At 38.9% G+C, this 22,139-nt stretch overlaps 1 protein-coding gene across 4 annotated transcripts in view; it reads right to left on the bottom strand.

The window, feature by feature from the left end:
• Nucleotides 1-22,139, bottom strand: part of HERC2 (HECT and RLD domain containing E3 ubiquitin protein ligase 2) — a 214,175-nt gene that overhangs the window by 122,813 nt on the left and 69,223 nt on the right. For 3 of the 4 annotated variants that reach the window (XM_047772566.1, XM_047772568.1, XM_047772569.1), the window contains 7 exons: nt 22,006-22,130; nt 17,046-17,224; nt 10,912-11,096; nt 9,260-9,415; nt 8,405-8,590; nt 1,269-1,439; nt 390-493 (listed from right to left, as the gene is read on the bottom strand). In XM_047772566.1, the coding sequence (XP_047628522.1) occupies nt 390-493; nt 1,269-1,439; nt 8,405-8,590; nt 9,260-9,415; nt 10,912-11,096; nt 17,046-17,224; nt 22,006-22,130 (1,106 nt within the window). The remainder of the gene's footprint in view (nt 1-389; nt 494-1,268; nt 1,440-8,404; nt 8,591-9,259; nt 9,416-10,911; nt 11,097-17,045; nt 17,225-22,005; nt 22,131-22,139) is intronic. The other variant, XM_047772567.1, reaches the window with a different exon arrangement.

The raw sequence follows: 22,139 nt of genomic DNA, 5'->3' as shown, positions 1-22,139 counted from the left end.
ATGCGGAATGGATATATTTCTATTCTAAAAATTATGCAACTAAACAGTTCTTCCCCCCAAAATATACTATTTCAAGATGGTAAGCCCTTCCAAATTCCACAAAGGATTACAATAAAATCTTAAACACAAAAAATTAACCTCTTTTTCTGTGTGCGGAACATTTCTCACAAATCGACAATTTTAAAATAATTTTTTAGGGCCAGTACATAATATATCTCAAGATGAATAAATTTAAGTTGATCTATGAAGAAAAACTCTAAAAGATCCTCATGTTTAAAACTAATGACCACCTTCCCCCAAGTCCCAGTTATCAATACTTAGGGTAAAATCCCCTTGTCAGAAATATTCAGAGATCCACTGATGTCCACCTTGGCATCACACAGCCTCACCTCCAGATACTGGCCAACACAGAAGGCGTGCATTGACTCCCGCGTGTCCTCAAACTGCAAAGCAGCTTCCAAAGCTACCACTGGGTCCTCCCCTACAAACTGAGCTGAAACAAACAGACAGAAGTGACATGACTTCAGTTCAACTGGACTAGGCATTTATAGCAGAAATGGCAAGTAGGAAATAGATTAGCTAGCTAAAATCTGAAGTGAGGGTTAGAAAATTAAAATAATCTCTCACCCTCTCCCAGAGCTGCCTGGGCCAGCTCGGAACCCTGAATAATTCCAACAAGGGAAGGGTTGCAATGAAAAATGCATAATGATAAAAAAATGCTTCAAGGAAATTCCTTTGTGGTATAGCAGGTAAAGGATCTGGTGCTGCAGCGACTGTGGTGTGGACTGGATCCCTTCCACAGGCCACAGTGCAGACAAAAAAAAAAAAAATTTCAAATGTGCCTCCATTTGTTTGTGATAGGACAGAAACCAAAGTCACAGACAGACTAAAATGCACAGGGGCTGAGATAGCCATAAGTTCTGCTTAAAATGACACATCAACAATTTTGAAACATAAAGTAAAAAATGAGGTCTTGGAGTTCCCGTCGTGGCACAGTGGTTAATGAATCCCACTAGGAACCATGAGGTTGCGGGTTCGGTCCCTGCCCTTGCTCAGTGGGTTAACGATCCGGCGTTGCCGTGAGCTGTGGTGTAGGTTGCAGACGAGGCTCAGATCCAGCGTTGCTGTGGCTCCAGTGTAGGCCGGTGGCTACAGCTCCGATTCAACCCCTAGCCTGGGAACCTCCATATGCCGCAGGAGTGGCCCAAGAAATAGCAACAACAACAACAACAAAAAAAAAAAAAGACAAAAAAAAAATGAGGTCTTACCGAGAATACTGTTTCCCGTTAATGACTGTGTCTGGAAGTCCTTTATATCATATACTTTCCCATCAATCACAGTCCAGAAGCCTCCATCTTTATTGTGGTTCTCCAAATCAGCTTTGCGTATAAGTGTCACTTCCTCATTATTTCTACAGTTCTGACCTGTAAAAAATGACTCTGTGTATACAGAAACCAAAATCAATGAATCAATAGATCAATAGATAAAACGACTAGAACAAATTGTGTGAAAGAACTACAAGGGGAAATAGACAAATCCACAATCACAATGAGACATTAACAGACTTCTTCGTGTAACTAACACCACAAACAAAAATTCAGCAAGGATACAGAGTGATTTAAAAACAAAAACAAAAACACCATGTAAGCAGATCAATAGCAAATCTGGCAATATACCAAGCATTAAAGCAAATCTCGAAAATTTCAAGTAAGGCAAGTTACAGAGCATGTGCACTGACTACAATGCAGTTAAATTAGAAATGGGGGACAGAAACAAAAATCTCCACATATTTGAAAATTATGAAATATATTTATGATTCACCCAAAATTCCCAGAAAAAAATGACTATGGAAATTAGAAAATCCATTGAAATGAACAATAATTAAAATATTACAGATCAACACTTGTGACACATAGCTAAATGTGTATGTTTGAGGGCATTTATATCTTTAAATGTATTAGGAAAAAATAAAAGCTAAAAAGTAAGTTAATAAATATAAAATTGATAAAATTTAATGAGTTTGTAATGATGCTCAAACAAAGAGAAAATCTCATTGGTCCAATTCAATATTACAAAAAATGGTTAAAGTGGGGTGGAGGGCAGTGGTGAAGCAAGCTGGGATTGTATCCTTCCTGTGCAAATTGTACCTCATGCTACCAAACAGCTGAGGGCAAGGCTGCTGTGGGGTTGTAGAGAGGACACACCATACATGAACGCCCTGGGCCATCTGGTCAGAACTGAAGGTGGGGTCAACCAGCACCACAGGCCTCTAAGCCCATGAAACAGAAAGCACACAGCATGACCTTGGACATATTCTGATTCATCAAAACTGAAACCCAATCTCATCAAGCCTATACATATAATCAGCAGTTCAGAGAAAATGTAACTGACAGAAGATGTTAAGACCTGAAGAAGAGAATGCAATCACAAAGAAGAGAATGCAATCACCAAGTTGAGAAAATGTCAAAGTCTCCAAATGTCCTACTTCTTTGAAAAATAAACAGTATGACCAAAGAGAGGTAGGAGAGAGCCTACAGATATGAATTTAGGGGAAAAAAGGACTAGAAACATACAACACTCAACTACAAATTGCAGAACTTATTTAGATGCCAATTCAAAAGAACCACTAATAAAAAGATTAAGGAATCACAGTTTAGACAGGATGATGACATTGTGTTTTTATTCTCCCCCAAAAGTTCTTATCATTAACAGGTAAAGTGTGTTTAAATGTTTTAAAGATGGAAATATGCTTTAAAATAATAAAATGTTTAGTAGGAGTGCTTGGGGAGTGTGAATGCTTGTTATTCTACATTCATTATATTATTCTCTCTACTTTTATTTCTGTTAGAAAATGTTCATAATAAACACATTACAAAAACATCAGTGTGTTAATAAGTATCATTTCTGAAAAAGTTAGAAAAATGTTAGCTTAAACTCTAAGAAAGAATAAAAGAAAAAATAAAGAACAGTGTGGTACCTGCATAATGACAGACATTTAGATCAACAGAAGAGAACAGAGAGCCCAGAAATAAGTTCTCACAATATATAGTCAAATGTTTCCTGACAAGAGTGCCAAGACTATTCAATGGAGAGATTCAATGGGGTCTTTACAACAAATGGTGCTGGTAAAACTGAATATCCAATTGCAAATGAATCAAGTTAGAACCTTACCTTTTACTATACACAAAAATTAACTCAAAATAGATCAAAGACCTAAATATAAAAAAACTATAAAATACAAAACACTTAGAAGAAAACACAGGAGGAAAACACCATGACATCGGATTTGGCAATGATTTCTTGGACAAGACACCAAAAGCATGAGCAATGACAAGAAAAAATGGATAAGTTGGACTTCATCAAAAATAACAATCAGGAGTTCCTGCTGTGGTGAAATAGGATCAGTGGCATCCTGGGAGGGCTGGGAGGCAGGTTTGATTCCCAGCCACAGCACAGTGTTGCCGAAGCTGCATCCTGGGTCACAGCTATGCTTCAGATCTGATCCCTGGCCTGGGAACACCATGTGCCATGAGGCAGCCAAAAAAAAATTTTTTTAATAAAAAATAAATAAATAAAAATAAAAAGTACATTATTAACAGTGAAAAAGCAACCTGTAGATTGAGAGAAAATATTTGCAAATCATATATATCTAGACACATAACAAACTCCTCTTACTCAACAGTAACAACAACAAATATGATTCAAAAGTAGGAAAAAGACTTGAAAAGATGTTTCTCCAAAGATGTGCATATGGCCAGCAAGCACAAAAATGGATGGTCAACACCCCCAATCATTAGGGAAAACCAAATCAAAACTATAATGTAATAGCACTTCATACAAATAGGATGCGCTCATTTAAAAAAAAACAGTTTTGGCAAGGAGGTAGAGAAATTAGAACCTTTCCTTGTGCACTGCCCATGAAAATGTAAAACAGTACAGCTGCTGTGAAAAACAGTACAGCAATTCCTTAAGAAATCAAACATGGAATTACCACATGATTCAGCAATCCTACTTTTGAACACTTACCCAAAAGAAGTAAAAGTGGGGACTCAGACATCTACACACCCATGTTCACAGCAGCATTAGTCACAACAGCCAAAAAGTGGAAACAACCAAGTGCCCATCAACAGATGGATGGATAAAGAAGAGGTTGTATATAAAAATACATACAACAGAATACTATTCAGCCATAAAAAAGAATGAAATTTTTCCATTTGCAACAACATGGATGGACCTAGAGGGTATTATGCTTTAATGAAATAAGTCAGAGAGTAAAAGACAAATATGTATATATCACTTATACATGGAATCTAAAAAATAAAACTACTGAATATAACAGAAAAGAAACAGGGTCAGATGTAGAGAAAAACTAGTAGTTACCAGCAGGGAGAGAGGAAGAAGGAGAGGCAAGATAGGGATAGGGGACTGAGCGGTACAAACTACTATATATAAAATAAGCTAAAAGGATATACTGTATAGCACAGGGAATATAGGCAACATTTTATAATAATTACAAATAGAGTATAATCTTTAAAAATTGTGAATCACTGAAACATACAATATTGTAAATCAACTGTACATCAATTTTTAAAAAACCAGCATTTTTCACAGAACTTGGACAAATAATTCTAAAATTTTAAGGAAACACAAAAGACCTCAAATAGCCAAAACAATGCTGTGAAAGAAAAACAAAGATGGGAGTTCCCATTGTGGCTCAGCAGGTTAGGAACCCAACATAGTGCCCTAAGGATGCAGGTTCAATCCCTGGCCTCCCTCAGTGGGTTAAGGACCCAGCACTGCCACAAGCTGCAGCATAGGTTACAGCTGCGGCTCAGTCCAGTATTGCTGTGCCTGTAGCATCGGCCTGGGAACTTCCATATGCTGCAGGTGCAGTCATAAAAAGAAAATTTAAAAAAGAAGAATAACAAAGCTGGAGGTATCATGCTCCCTATTCAAATTATACTACAAAGCTACAGTAATCCAGAGAGTATGATATTGAAACTAAAATAGACACATGGATGAAATGATGAAATGAACCCACTCTTATTGGGCAATTCATCTAAAACAAAGAAGGCAAGAATACACAATGAGGAAAAGACAGTACTTCTATAAATGGTGTTGGGAAAACTAGACAGCCACATGCAAAAGATTCAAACTGAACCACTCTCTTACACCATGAAAAAAATAAATTCAAAATGGATTACAGACTTATATGTAATACCTTAAACCATAAACTTATAAAAGAAAATACAGGAGCTCCTGTCAGGCACAGGAGAAATGAATCCAACTAGGAGCCATGAGGTTGTAGGTTCAATCCCTGGCCTCACTCAGTGGGTTAAGGATCCAGCATTGCTGTGAGCTGTAATGTAAGTCGAAGACACGGCTCAGATCCTGGGTTGCTATGGCTGTGGCGTAGGCCAGCAGCTGTAGCTCCCATTCGATCCCTAGCCTGGCAATCTCCATATGCCTTGGATGTGGCCCTAAAAAGCAAAAAAAATAAAAGAAAATAAAGGCAGTGTACTCTCTGACATTGATCCTAACGATATTTTTCTGCATATGTGTCCTAGGCAAGGGAAATAAAAATAAAAGTAAACAAATGGGACTACATCAAACTAAAAAGCTCCAACAACTCCACTCTTGGGTATCTAACCCAAGAAAACAAAAACACTAATTAGAAATGATATGTGCACCCCTATGGTGAATGCCACATTATTGACAACAGTCAAAATACAGAAGCAACCTAAGGGCCCAGCATAAATGCACAGATAAAGACTATACGTTGCATATATAAACAATGGAATATTACCCAACTATAAGAAAGGATGAAATCTTGCCATTTGCAACAACAGGGATGGATATAGGAGGTATTATGGATAAATGAAATAAGCCAGACAGAGAAAGATAAATAACATATCATTTCACTTACATGTGGAATCTGAAAAACAATGAACAAACAGAACAAAAGAGAAACATTGTTCTAGATACAGAGAGCAAAGAGGTGATTGCCAGTGGGGAGAGGAGTTAGGGGAGGAAAGAAACAGATAAGGGAGATGAAGAGGTACCTAAACTTCCAGCTGGAAAAGAAATGAGTCACGCTAACAACAAATGTAGTGTGGGGAATACAGTCAATAATTAGGTAACTTCTTCGTATGGTGACAGATGATAACTAGATTTATTGTGATGATCATTTTGAAATGTACAGAAATATCAAATCATTATACTGTGTAACAAAAACTAGCAGTGTTGTAGGTCAATTATACTTCAAAAACATTCAAACAAACTCATAGGAAAAGAGATCAGATTTGTGGTTGTCAGAAGTAGGAGGTAAGGACAGGATGAATGGGATAAAGGCAGTCAAAACGTACAAACTTATAGGCTAAATATGTACTAGGGATGTAACATGATAAATTAACAGAGCTGTATATGTTGTTGACAGAGTAAATCCTAAGAGTTATCACAAGGGAAAAAAAATTTCCATTTCTTTAATTTTTTATTTATTTGAAGAGATGGATAGTCACTAAACACTGTGATAATCAATTCATCATATATATAAATTGAATCATTATCTTGAGTACCTTAAAGTTATACACTGCTGTAGGTCAATACTTAATATAATAAAAAACTGGTAGGAAAAAAAGGTATCAGGTATGTCCGAACTGCTGATCAAGTTATATGCCCTCAACCATATATAGTATGCAGACAAAAATAACAAATGATCCCTTAAGTTCACAAACTACAGACCAAGATGATTGGCCTACTCTACCAATTTTATACAAATCCCTTCTAAAAAACAAGAGGAAAGAATATTCTCCAACTCATTCTGAAAGACTAGCCAACATGGATCACCAAAACTTTGAATGGCTGTTATGTTTTTGTACAATCAGATCCATCAGCTTGTTTCTCTCGACTAGCTAGCATTTTCAGCTGACAGATTGTAAACAGAAATTAACAGGGATTGCAAGGAAGCTGCATCTTCCTGAATTATAGCTTCTTTGGTAGTCTGAAGTGGTGGTTATCAGTAAATTATAGGGCGTTACAAGAAAATTACAGGCCAACCTCACAAACAGATGCAAAACTAGTAAAAAAAAAAAAAAAAAAACCACCACAAGACCAGCAACATCCATTAATATGACCAAAGTATTTTTATTTCAGAAATGAAAAGTTGATTTAATATTTGAAAAATCAATACTTCACACATTAATAGGACAAAAGAAAAAAAAACTATGATCATCAAGAGATGTAGAAAAAGTATTTCATGAAACTTAATATCCATTCACAACTAAAACCTCATCACAAAGCAGAAACAGAAGAAAACATCCTTCATATGTAAAGAAAATATCCTTCATACGCATCTACAAAGAAAACCCTACAACAAACATCACACCTCATGTGTGAAGTTTAGAAGGCTTAAACAACCCAGTTGTCATGGGGCACATGCATAAAATGATCAAGAGAAGCAGTGGAGCAGGAAGTACACAAACCTGGGAAGGGGAAACTTTCAGGGAGACAGAGACATTGTTTGGGGGGGGTCCTCCTTAAACGGTTTCCCAGGGATCAATCCTCAAGCTGCTTTTGGTACTTCTGTGCATGTTACACTTCACAATAAAAAAAGGTTTTAAGATGAGTATGTTTGAACTGCTGATCAAGTTATATGCCCTCAACCATATATACTATGCAGACAAAAATAACAAATGATCCCTTAAGTTCACAAAATTTGATGAATGGTGCTGAAAATATTAGCTATCCTGAAAACTAACTTCAATATCCTAAGCTTGGTTATTTTCCTAAGGACTATTGTTACTTTTTTTCTTAAGCTCCTATGTTATAAAATTGAGAGTCTACAATGGTAGAAGAAAAAGCTCACCTTTCTTGAGCCTTCCTACAGAACGAAAGTTGAACCACAACTTCAATTAATTCTGTGAGTCCAAGAAGTCATAACCACACAGAGACTGATTACTTAGATTTAGATTCAAAAATATCACAGCTCAAAATTTTGAGAAGAAAAGCTTCATTCCCATTATTAAGACAGAACCAATGAGAAATACCACGGAAATTCGTTAAAGAGTTTAGAAAGCTCTTCCATATCAATGTCTGCCTCTAAAGCGGGACCATGTCCAACCACCTAAAGAGTACCTTCTGGAGCCACCTCCCAAGAAAGAGTTTTCCAAAACTCTCTAAAATAATCCAATTCAAAATGTAACAACCAGTACTAACAGAAAAATTTTCCTTAAATAGAACTCAAATCTCTTATTTGGATTGTCTTCATTTTCCATTTACACAACCATCAGTGAAAACAGAAATAACTGGCTTCCATTGTCAAATATTCTCTCAAATGGAAAGGCAAGGAACAGGCTAAACTAGGACAAACTTCCTAAGGGAAAGTCTTTAAGTTGAGATGCCATACCCATGATGCCAGGCCAGGCTAACTCTTCATGGTCGTCCCTTTCCTTTCCTGGTGCCAGGTGGTTGAACCGATCCAGATGTTCTAACAGGCCACCCAGAAGAGGGACAGCTCCAGCCTCCTGCATTAGACCAGCATTTTTACTAAGCAGAAGGACTATAGACACTACTAGTTCTGGAAGGAGAATGCCTACATTTGAAAAGAAAAAAAAAAAGGCATTAGGATTTAAATAAAAGTGTTTATCCTAAAAAACCACTTTATAAGCTTGCACTATGTTTAAATTCTGATAAATCACAAAATAACGATGTCCTTCAGCATACTTCTACAGGATTATTTATCTTTCATTGTAAAAGAAACAAATATAAGTATCAAACAAAACCCTCTGAGCCATAAAAACACTTTTCAAAATCACTGTTTCAACAAAGAAGTATTAGTCTTTTATTCAGAAAACTGTTTTCAACTAAGTTGATTCAATAATCTACTCAATACTCAATACTCTACTGTCACAGAATTAACTTGGAAAAATATTAAGCAATGTGGGACTGTATTAAGGTCCTAAAAGGGGCAAGTAATTCTTATGCTGCTGAAATAAAATTAGACCATTAACCTCATTATTGAAGTGTTAATCATGGTGGTGACTCTAAATCACTAATTATATTTACAGGGATGTGATCTCATACTTGGCTGCTTAAATATAGAATTGTCAGTAACTAAAAAAAAAAAAAAAAAGGCAGAAAGGGCAACAGGACTCGATGTACGGGGTAAAGGCATTCAGGTTTATCAGAAAATGATACATTCTAAAGCTCATCAATCTCCAAAAATAAACACATGCCCACAGGTAGGAAAGAAGACAGGTACCAGTGAAGTCCCCTTCTACAATGCAGGCCACCTCTGCAAAATGCCGCCAACTAGTAGAAGCAATGCTGGCTGCCACAGGCAGTATGTCTCCAATGTGTGTGCACAAAAGGGCTGTATACTTCTTCAGCAAGGAACCAACCCCCATGAGTTCAGGACCTGGAGGAAAGATTTAGACAATTTCATTCGCACAATGAAAATTTACTTGGTCAAAAACTTCATTGTTCCACTACTCTACTCTCATCTATACAACTTTTACCTATAATAATTTTCTCAAAGGCAGGATAGATTAAACCTGACTTAGTCCTTGGCTCCTTTTTCACCACATAATTTAAGTAACAGTGAATTTGGTTATATTGATTTTAATACACTGTACTATATACTGTCTAAAAACTGGAAAAATACTAAAGTCATAACTTAAGAGTTCTAAAATTTTATATCCAATATACAGATATTTTCTAAGTTCCCAGTCTTAATGCCTACAAATTACTCCAAATAAACAAAGTTAGGAAATTCTTCAATCTCATAAAATCTTCAACTTTTCCTCCTACATGGCTCTTAATAGCTTTTTTAGTCCTTGTGACCTTATGAGATTGAGAGTTACCTCTTTCAGACTGAAATGGTTCACCCATTTCAACCTGAAATTTTCCATCCTCTACAAGTGCCTAACTATTTTCAGGAAGTAACCAAACTATTTTAGAAAATATTAGCAATAAAAATATTAACAAGAGCAATGGACCCTTCCATTTCTGCAGAGAAAACGACCTTACAGAGCCAGCAACTTCCTTTGGAGCTTGTGGAAAGTGCTCTACTCTACACTGTGCACAGATTGAGCACTTACATATCATCTATTTTAATTTTCACAGGCACCCTCACATCTTATCCCAGCAAGAGTGGAGCAACCCACAGCCCCCAGAAGACTTAGTCCCATGTGTGGCAGCTAATAAATCAGAGCTGTAACTGAGATTCAGTCTTCCTCCGATGATGATGCAATTCTTCCACTACACCCAGCTAGCTCCCCAGGGTGACAAACAAAAGCTGTGTCACTAGTTCATTCTCACATTATGTCATTCTCTTAACAATTCATTATTATCATGTGAAATAAATCTGATAAATCTTCTAGAAGACTAATTTGAACATAAAAGATGCTATTTCTCAGGTCTAAAGATTTAAATGTTAACACAACAAAATAAAAACTATTGATGCATCTAATATAGGAACACTTTTTCAAATATGTGGAAACAAAATGAAACCCTCTCAAATTGGTGTATCTAATAGTGTAAGAACTACACATTTGGGCCATGCAGAATAGGCATGTCAAAAAGCCTAAATAAGAAAGCCCCAAAGGAGTTCCCGTCATGGCGCAGTGGAAATGAATCTGACTAGGAACTATAAGATTGCAGGTTTGATCCCTGGCCTCGCTAAGTGAGTTAAGGATCCGGCATTGCCGTGGGCTGTGGTGTAGGTCACAGATGCAGCTTGGATCTGGCTTGCGGTGGCTGTGGCGTAGGCTGGCAGCTACAGCTCTGATTAGACCCCTAGCCTGGGAACCTCCATATGCCACGGGTGCAGCCCTAAAAAGGACAAAAGACAACAACAACAACAACAAAAAGCCCAAAATACACACAAGAAACTTTAACATTTAAGTGACTTACTAGAAATATCTGAAGTCTGACCAACACTTTCTCCTGGATAAAGTTTACTGATAAGTAAGCGCTGAAAACGCAGCAACAAATCCAAGGAAGCAGATCTCTCACGACTGTGCTGTTCAAAGTCTAGACATGATGATATCCGACGGGCAACATCTTTCAATCTGGCTACTGTCTGAGAAGCAATGTTTCTATGCAGGGGAAAGAGGATTGCAAAATTAAACGTTATGTTTGTTTAAAAAGGGAAAAAAGGAATAAAAAATTCACACCATAAACTAAAATCAGAAAAAAAGATCAAACACCCAGGTGACTTGCACCTGGCTTCCTTCCCCCTCAAATGTGTGTCACGTGTATGTGCAATAAGCACACCTCAGTCAAAACCAAGCAGAGGAGCACCAAAGACAAAAAAGGTAGATGATATCCGTTGCTTTAAAAATGTGCTCCATGGCACGTGTGCAACAGCCCAAAATGATAGAAAACTCCTGCACAAACCTTTGGAAGGAAAGATAACCATGTTACTATTTTTTTGTCCAAAGTTGTATTTCAAATACAAACATGATGCTGTTCCTAAAGACAAGACCCACTCAAATTTCGGCATCTGCCACACAGGTCTGTCTTCAGACCTATGCAAGTAAGCACCTGGGTAGGCCATGTGGGCAATACCCAGGGCTCAGACAGCATAGGAAGGAAACAACGAAGTCCTACTGTAGAGCACAGGGAGCTATATTCAATATCCTGTGATAAACCATAATGGAAAAGAAGATGAAAAAGAATATATATATATATAACTGAATCACTTTTCTGTACAGTAGGAATTAACACAACATTGTAAATCAACTATACTTCAATAAAATAAACTTTAAGAAAAAAAAGTGCAGAAAGGAAGACCAGAGTGGGTACAAATAGAACAAGTCAGAGTCAGAGATGCTCACAGAACATGGCAGCAAGGAAAAGAGGAAAGAATCCAAGTCCAACTATAGGATCTCACTTGAGTCATGAACCATCAGTAAGTAAATGGGGAAAAATGAAATAGTCTGGATCCATGAGCAGAATGCAGAGAACATGGGCACAGAGATCAAGACAAGGAAGGACAGTGGAAAACAAGAGTAGGTGATGGGAGTGCCAGGCTGCTGGGACTAGATTCTGCCATGCTGAGTCACCAGAGTTTTGAAAAGAAAGTGACATCCTGTTTGTCTCTGAAGCCAGTGTGAAGGCAGATTAGAGGGCACAGGGAACACTAAGTAAGATCCTACCACCCACGGACAATCTCAGTGCCAGGTGAACAAGGCATGATCCATGGTCCTGAGAACAGAAGGAGGAAGTAAGTAGTGGAGGAAAAGAGCCAAAGCAGAGCTTGGTCCTGGAAATGCTATCAATGTAGCTCCACCACCCCAGCCCCAGCCCAGCCAGGAGGGTGAGGCCCAGCTGCCGGCACCTGGCATTGGCACTGCCACTGAGGAGCAAGTCTGAGACCTCTGCACAGCACGAGGCCACGGAGAGGCATTCTGCTCCACTTCTGTGATTCATGACGTAACAGCAGGCTTGTGAAGAACCTGTTGATCATACCTGCCCCCAAGGTTCATTCCAGGAACAAACAGCAGGAGCAGAAAATACAGGTGAACTCACATCCACAGAGTTGCAAAGAAAGAGCAGCACGGAGCCTTAGCTACAAGGGTCTCCCAGGCACACAAAATGCAGGTGGGGAGTTCCCGTCGTGGCGCAGTGGTTAACGAATCCGACTAGGAACCATGAGGTTGCGGGTTCGGTCCCTGCCCTTGCTCAGTGGGTTAACGATCCGGCGTTGCCGTGAGCTGTGGTGTAGGTTGCAGATGCGGCTCGGATCCCGCGTTGCTGTGGCTCTGGCGTAGGCCGGTGGCTACAGCTCCGATTGGACCCCTAGCCTGGGAACCTCCATATGCCGTGGGAGCGGCCCAAGAAATAGCAACAACAACAACAACAACAACAACAACAAAAGACAAAAAAAACGCAGGTGGGCGCTCAGGTCCTTGTCTGCAGTCCACCTCACCTTTATGCTCCACAAGCCGATAACCTGCCTTAATAACCACAGTACAATAGAAGAAACTGTCTAGAATCTGGGTTTTATGCCTTATGTGATGGAGCAAAAGACAGTAATAAAATACAATATAAATGTTAACTTGTTTCCCTAATATAAAGTTCAGAACCATAATCAAAGTGTGCAATTCTGACACGGTTCAGTAATTTAAAAAATCTTCAGGAGTTCCTGTCATGGCACAGTGGTTAAGGAATCCGACTAAGAACCATTGGGTTGCGGGTAAGATCCCTGGCCTTGCTCAGGGGCTTAAGGGTCAGGCGTTGCCATAAGCTGTGGTGTAGATTGCAGTCGCGGCTCAGATCCCGAGTTGCTGTGGCTCTGGCGTAGGCTGGCGGCTACAGCTCCGATTTGACCCCTAGCCTGGGAACTTTCATATGCCATGGAAATAGCCCTATAGAAAAGGCAAAAAGACAAAAAAAAAAAATCTTCACAGCTCTCTATTTTCAAATAAAACGGTTTTCAGTGGCTCTTTGCCAGCATAAGAATTACTCTGAAACCTGTGCCATGGCTTACTTTGGGCAAGCTGCAGTTGCTCCAACCTGTTTTCCAAGGAATAAGTACATGTGTCCAAAACTCTATATCTGTATAGGACATTACTCAACAATTGCGACAGCCAAGTCAATACACTGAGTCTCCTTTAGTCGCAAACACTCAAGGTAAAAAAAACAAATGTTAAAGTCTGTCTCTGCTAGGGGAGGGGCACATTATCTATGCTTATGAAAAGAGCCTGGGACTTCCCGTCATGGCGCAGTGGTTAACGAATCCGACTAGGAACCAGGAGGTTGCGGGTTCGATCCCTGGCCTTGGGTTAAGGATCCGGCGTTGCCGTGAGCTGTGGTGTAGGTCGCATACGCGGCTTGGATTCCGCGTTGCTGTGGCTCTGGTGTAGACTGGTGGCTACAGCTCCGATTAGACCCCTAGCCTGGGAACGTCCATATGTCGCGGGAGCGGCCCTAGAAATGGCAAAAAAAAAGACAAAAAAAAAGAAAAGAAAAGAGCCTGGATCATAGACATTCTGTTAGTGAGAAAGCTGAAGATGTAATTTTTTTCTATTTTTTTAAAATTTTTAAGGTACTATTTACTTCTATGTTTCAGTTTTTATTTTGTGTTTTCCAAACAAGTACACCTTCATTATAAACTTTCTGTGGAGACAACTCCTCCCTATATGCCAAAGGGATCAAAAGTAAAGAGGAAGGTTTAGAAGATAACATATGAGGACAGTCTAGGGAGTGCTGTCCAACAGAAAAGTACTGCCTAGAGTCACAGGTATAAGTTAAAATGTGCTACCAGTCACATAAAAAGAACATGTAAAATCAGTATTAATAATGTATCTATTCCAATATATTGAAAATATTATCATTTCAACATAAAACCAGTAAGAAACAATGAGGAGTTCCTTTCGTGGCTCAGTAGTTGAAGAATCTGACTAGGATCCATGAGGATTCGGGTTCAATCTCTGGCCACGCTCAGTGGATTAAGGATCTGGTGTTGTCATGAATTGTGGTGTAGGTCGCAGATGCAGCTTGGATCCCGAGTTGCTGTGGCGTAGGCTGGCAGCTGTAGCTCCAATTAGATCCCTAGACTGAGAACTTCCATGTGCCGCAGGTGTGGCTCTAAAAAGAAAAAAAAAAAGAAAGCAATGAGATCTAAGTAGGCTTTTCACATGACATCTTCAAAGGCACTGTGTACTTTGCACATACAGCACACCTCAATTCAGATAACTAAATTTTCACTGAAAAAACTTGATCTACACTTAAGACTGATAACAAATGCAGAAGTGAAAAGGCAAATTCACATGGCCAAGTTATTCCAAACATACTTTTAAGTTTTCTAACATCTGAATTAAGTTTTTATTTTTATTTTACTCCTTTTTTTTTTTTTTTAAGAGCTGCACCCATGGCATATGGGGTTCCCAGGTTAGGGGTTGAATCGGAGCTGTAGTTGCCAGCCTACACCACAGACACAGCAACTGGGGATCTGAGCCATGTCTGCAACCTATACCACAGCTCAGGGCAACAATGGATCCCCGACCCACTGAGCAAAGCCCAGGGATCGAACCCACCTCCTCATGGATACTAGCTGGACTCGTTACCACTGTGCCACAATGGCAGCTCCCGGTCTTAAGTTTTTAAAATTGAACTTTAATTAATAAAAATTGAAAATTCAGTGTCTCTGCTACACTGGGCACATTTCAAGTGTTTATCAGGCAAACATGGCAAGCGATTGCCAGACTGAACAGCGCAGGTGAAGGTGGGTAAGATGGACAGGGTTCTACACACCAAGGAAACAGTCTGAAAAAGCAGGAGGGAAGGAGAGTGGCCCCTCGCGAGAGCAGTAACCTACCACAGGACCAAGGTCACAGAACCCAGCACTGGCTCTCTGCCAGTGACACCAGCGGGCCCAGACACAGCCTCCTCAGCCAAGAAAAGGGCAGTCAAGCACTCAGAAAAGCTCTTTTTGAGATACACACTTTTGCTTTAAAACTTCTGTGTAGAACTTTACCTTTTAATTCCAAACCACTCAATGTCCATTTTCTCACTTGATCCTTAATTAACTCTTGCAATGTAAACACTGCTCTTGTTATTACTCCCACACTTACCACACTGGGAAGAATCTGAGCTGCCAACTTCATAAGGGTAGTCACAAAGGAAATTTTCTAGGAACAATTCCAAAGCTCTTTTCACTACCACCAACAACACTGAGTTAATTCACTTTATATTTCAAATTGTTTTACTGAAGATCAGAATGTGTGAATATTGATTTTAAAAAAACCATCACGGAGTTCCTGTTGTAGTGCAGCAGTAACGAATATGACTAATAACCATGAGGTTGAGGGTTCGATCCCTGGCCTCCAGTGGGTTAAGGATCCGGTGTTACCGTGAGCTGTGGTGTAGGTCACAGACACGGCTTGGATCCTGCCGTTGCTATGGCCATGGCACAGACCAGCAGCTGTAGCTCCAATTTGACCCCTAGCCTGGGAACCTCCATGTGCCTCGGGAGCGGCCCTAAAAAGCAAAAAATAAAAAACCATCATCAGATTAGAAAAAAACAAGAAAAAGGTTTTTTTTTTTTTTTAATTAGCATTCACTAAAATCTATGAAAGTAACTAGCTCTAAAATCTCCTCTTTCAAAATTCTGTGTGCCCAGTAAATACTGACATTTCCAGGTATGGAGGGCAGACCACCCAACACCAGTACACTGCCTGCCATTGCTCTGTACTTATGTGCCTGAGCCAACCCTCTGGGACTCTCTGTCCTCCCTGTATAAAAAATAAGCCAGGAGCCACGTTTACACACAGCAGAGTTGTGTTATTAAAGGACCAATCACTTTTCATTGTCTAACAAATGCTTGTCAGAAACGACCTTGCTTTTTTGCTGTCTCCCTCTCCCTCTCTGGCCAAACCAGCAGCATGTCAAATCTCCTGCGCCAGGGATCAAACCCCTGCCACAGCAATGACAGCATCAGCTCCTTAACCTGCTAACCACAAAGGAACTCTACTTTTTTGGTTTTTGAAAAGCACTGACACGCAGGGTGACATTTGTCAGCAGGGTCTGACTGCTTCATCCCCTGTGTAGGCTAGCCTCTGTTTATATCCTGACCCTGAATGATTCTTACCTCTTCTTGATCTACACTTTGAAAATAACACTCACCATTCTTTTATTTACTTCAGCTTTTAAATGTTGTCTTATAAAGTAATACATATAAACCTATAATATACAGAATAAGTCAATGACACAACCAGATTAAAAAAAAAAAAACACCTTACCATGATGATTTTCATGTGTATCTACCTGCTTAACAAGGATAAGAATCTCTTTCTATGTTTATCACACTCAAATTTTCTCCTGTACAGAAACCTTCAGAATCTCCAATTCTACTTCAAATACTCTAACTACTCTAAACTCTTTATGACAAAGAGTCAGCTCTTTATCATAAATCCTATCCTAGGTAATTTTCTGAGTATTTCCTCAATGACCAAACACATTTGAGACCCTAGCATTTGATCTCACTGTTTTAAAATGAAAACCAATCATCGTCCTATTAAAATATATCTAATACTATTTACCTAAGAAGCTGTTGTATGAGCTGAACAAGAGGCAAACACTGTTTTCCAGAAGATTCATAGATTCCCGTATTAATAAGATCTTTATCCAATGGAGTCCTACTTCTATGAAATGTTGAGGCATTTGCTTCCTGTTCATCAATTTCTTTTTCCTTCTGTGCTTCTTTTTTGGCTTCAATATCCTGTAATTCATGAAACAGAAACTGGTTACTGGTTACCTTTTTTTTTTTTTTTGCTTTTTAGGGCTACACCTGCAGCACATGGAGGTTCCCAGGCTAGGGGTCAAATCAGAGCTATAGCCACCAGCCTATGCCACAGCAATGCAAGATCCAAGCTGCATCTGTAACTACACCACAGCTCATGATGATGCCAGATCCCCAACCCACTGAGCGAGGCCAGGGATCGAACCCGAGTTCTCTTGGACACTAGTCAGATTTGTTTCCACTGAGACATGATGGGAACTCCATTTTTTTTTCCTCTTTTTATAGCCACATCTGAGGCATATGAAGTACCCAGGTTAAGGGTTGAACTGGAGCTGCAGCTGCTGGCCTATATCATAGCAATACCGGATCTGAGCCACATCTGTGACCTATGCTGCAGCTTCAGCAATGCCGAATCCTTAACCCACTGAGAGAAGCCAGGGATTGAACCTCCATCCTCACAGAGATGATGGTGAGTTCTTAACCTGCTGAGCCACAATGGGAATCTCCAAGGTTACTGGTTATCTGAGCAGCAGGTGTGAAGGCACCCTGGGCTGAGCCCTGGTCCCCCTGACTCACACACCTGATGACACTGGCCCACACCCAGCCTTTGGAAATCACACCACTCTGTTGCTCAGTTTCTAAACAGATAATTGTCCAACAAACCCAATGTCAGGCTGCCAGTGCCGATGGTCTCCAGCCTCCATCTGTGAAGTTCCTAAAATCTTTATCCCTGTTACCAGCTCTCACAAAACCCAATATAATCACCTAGGCAGAATCTATCTGCTTTGTAAACATGAAGAAATAAATCTCAGAATGGGAGGATATATTCCCAAGTTATGCACCTGATGTGAAATATCCAAAATAGAGAAAGTATTCTTACAGCTCAAATATTAAAAGAAATATAACCCAATTTAAAAAAAAGCAAAAAATCTGAATAGACATATCTTCAAAGAGGATACACAAATGTCTAATGAGCACATGAAAAGATGTTCGATAACATTAGTCATCAGGGAAAATCACATCTGCTAGAACAGCAGTAAACACTGGCAAGGATGTGGAGAAACTAGAGCTACAGGGAACGTAAAATGGTACAGCCACTTAAGAAAACACTCTGGCCATTCCTCAAAACACTAAACACAGAGTTATCATAAAACTCAGCAACTCTACTTCGAGGCATACGCTCATAAGAAATAAAGACATGACCAAACAAAAATCCATAGACACATGTTCATCACAGCATTATTTATAACTTAGAAGAGGGAAGGAACAACCCAATGTCCACCAGCTGATGAATGGATAAACAAAATGTGCTATACCATACAATGGAATATTGCTTAGCAATTCTAAAAAATGAAGTACAGCATGGATATTACAACCTCGTTAAACTCTGAAAACACTATGTTAAGTGGAAAAGGCCAGACACAAAAGGCTGCATACTTATACATCCACTTATTAAATGCCCAGGACAAGGAAATATCTGGAGGCAGAAAGTAAATTAGCGGTTGGTCAATGGATGGGAGGAGTGGGGAATGGGGAGCGACTGTCACAAGGCACAGAGTTTCTAGTAGGTAATTTATATCTCAATAAAGCTGTTACTTAAAAAAATTTTTAAAAGAAGTATTATCTTTTGTCAGTCATAATGCAATCAATATTCCTGAGGACCTATTATGTACCAAGCATTGTTCTAGTAATCAAATTTACTGTGAAAAAGCATATGAGTTTTTCCTTCTGGGCTTTATTTTCTCATGGCAAAAGGCAAAACAGTCTAAATACAAATAGTCCTCCCCATCCTGAAGGGTTGTGGGATGAAGACCTTGACTAAGTGGTAGGATTAGAACCATGCCACCCACTCTTTTTTTTTTTGGTCTTTTTTTTTGCTATTTCTTGGGCCGCTCCTGTGGCATATGGAGGTTCCCAGGCTAGGAGTTGAATTGGAGCTGCAGCTACCGGCCTACGCCAGAGCCACAGCAACGTGGGATCCGAGCCGCGTCTGCAACCTACACCACAGTTCACTGCAATGCCGGATCGCTAACCCACTGAGCGAGGCCAGGGATCAAAACCGCAACCTCATGGTTCCTTGTCGGATTCGTTAACCACTGCGCCATGATGGGAACTCCGAATGCCACCCACTCTTAAAGCTAAGAATCAACACAGATCAGAAAGCTGTCTGTCCTTTGGATCCAACTGCATTTCTAAAACTTGTTCCTAATAATCATTTTTATAACTTCAAGGATGTAATATAAAACTATTCATAGTGGTAAAAATATCTAAAACCTAAAGGGTCAATAGAAAACTTAAAAAAAAAAAAAATGATTTCCTTTCCATGTAGCGCATTTCCCCAAAGCAATGGAACAAACAGACAGAGCAATATGACACCAATGAGTGAAAAAGATACAAACCACTGAGACCAGTTCTGGCACCATAAGAAGTATCATTAGTAAATTTTTGCATTTTTGAAAGTTTGGAAGACTATACACCAAAAATATTAACAATAGTTATTCATAAGTGATGAGAGTTATTTGGTTTATGCCTTTCAGTAGCTTCAAAAACATTTTTGTTTTAAAACAAATGGCCTTCTGGCTATTTTTTAGGCACCTTAATTATTTTCACAGGGATCACAATCTGCATATCTCTGTAGGCCACCTCCCCCTCCTACGGTCCTGCTCTCCAGCAGAAAGCAAAGAATAAACATTTGCTAACTAAATTAACAGTTTCTAAAAATGCTGCATGGGTCATGTCAAGGTTACTGTCTGGTCCACATGTGGACTGGGCACCTCTGCCTGTTTGCTGTCATTGCTCCCATCGGGTGAGCTATCACACTGAGACATGTGGGCACAGGAAGAATAAGAAGAAGCTGGAGTCAGCAAACCTGCCACTCACTGGTCACGACACCTTATCAAATCACTCAACTTCTGCGGTGCTTAGGTCACATCTATAAAATGGAATTTTAAGATGACTTTTTCCACTCAATGTAAAATAAAATTCACATTTTATAGCAAGGCAAGAAAAATTTAAACATAGAAAACTTTTCTCTGTCCTTTCACCTCCTCTCTCCCCCTCAATGTGCACTGCGTATCTGCATTCTACATCATTCACCCTTTCCTGTCAGCATAAATATCTGCTCAACCATAAACAGCAATAATCTCCCAGCATCAACAAGACAATTCCTTAATCCTGCTATATAGGACAGGTAACCATATCTAGTCACTTGTGATGGAACATGATGCAGAATAATGTGAGAAAAAAGAATGTACATATATGAATGACTAGGTCACTTTGCTGTACAGCAGAAATTGATAGAACATTGTAAAGAAGCTATAATAGAAAAAATAAAAATCTTAAAAAAAAAAAATGACTCCTTAAAAGATAACCTTCCTTCTTGATTTTGTAAAGGGTCACGATGACGCTTAGATCTGGACTGTGTAAACTGACAACAATACATCATTGAATGTACAGCCCTCTGTCTCAAAAAACTTAAGTAACTGTGCCTTGACTTCAAAGAAAAAGTTCTCAGAGCTCTCTGGGATACTATTCCTGGGTATAATCCTCAATTTGGCTCAAATAAAATTTTCCATTTCTTTCTTAGGTTGACTAATTCTCCTTTGACAACAACAACATGGTTAACAAGGTTAAAGGAGAAAACAAAGTACACAGCATACTATCTAGAAAATAATAAGGTACACAAAGAATAATAGTTATTAACATCAGTACATATATGATTTCTTCTAATTTTTTCAATATAATCAATAAGTCTATCTTCAAAAGCATTTTTAATACAGTCACTTCACCTAATTTTATCAGTGTAAGTTTTCAAATTGGAAACTATTAAATGATGAATGCAACAAAAGAAGCTACGAATGGCCAATAAGCACATGCAAATGCAAATCATTTCCCCACCCTATATCCAGAATAGCTAAAAGTAAAAACTGACCTGCCTCCAAAGTCAAGAAGGGCTAGAACTCTCAAAGAGGTAGGTTCAAATGCAAAGGGCACAACCACTTTGGGAAACTATAAACATACACCTACCCTAGGACTCAGAAAATTCTAATTCAAAGTATTTACCCAAGAAAGAAAAATACACATTTACTAAAGGATTTGTATACAGAATAATCACAGCAGCTTTATAGAGTCAAAATCATCAAATGTCTGTCCACAGACAATGATTAGACCAATAATTTCATAATCAGACAATGGAGCACTCCTCAACAGCAAAAACAAGGTAATAATACATCCAACACAGGTGAATCTATAAATCATTATCAAGAAAAATAAAGCTAAAAGGAGGGAAGGGAGGGAGGAAGGGAGGAAGAAGGAAATAAAGTTGACAAAAAAAAAGTACATACTATGATTCCTTTTCTGTAATAATCAACTGGCAAATTAACATCATCTGAGGGAGAGAGAAAAGTGTCCTAACTTCAAATGCAAAGGGGCACAAAGGCACTCTCTAGGATGATGGAAACGATTTATACTATGATTGCAGTATATGTCAAATTCATTAAATAGACATTTAAATGAGTGCATTTTATAACTTTTTTTATTATAGTTGATATACAGTATTAATGGCTCAATTTTTTTGAATGAGTAAGATAAAAGAGTTTTAAAACTACAGAAATATTTGGATGTTACTAAATGTTCTGTGCTTCAGTTTTTTAATAATTCTGGCAAAAGGCTATTATTTCTTCATGAGTATGAATATGGTGTTTCACTGGCAGGTAAAATTGCCTCCTTCAGCTCATACACACATACTCCTAAAACCATACCTGAATTTCTGCAGTAATAGCTGCATTTAAGGCTGACTCTAAGCCTCCATCAGCCATCAAGCTGCCCACAAGAAGATCAATCATAAATCGACGACCTGGACTTATGTTAACATCATTGCCTGAAACTGGAAAAG

This window comes from Phacochoerus africanus, chromosome 3, assembly GCF_016906955.1.
Source record: "Phacochoerus africanus isolate WHEZ1 chromosome 3, ROS_Pafr_v1, whole genome shotgun sequence".
In the NCBI taxonomy this organism is placed as follows: domain Eukaryota; kingdom Metazoa; phylum Chordata; class Mammalia; order Artiodactyla; family Suidae; genus Phacochoerus; species Phacochoerus africanus.
This window is presented reverse-complemented; position numbering and strand designations above follow the sequence as displayed.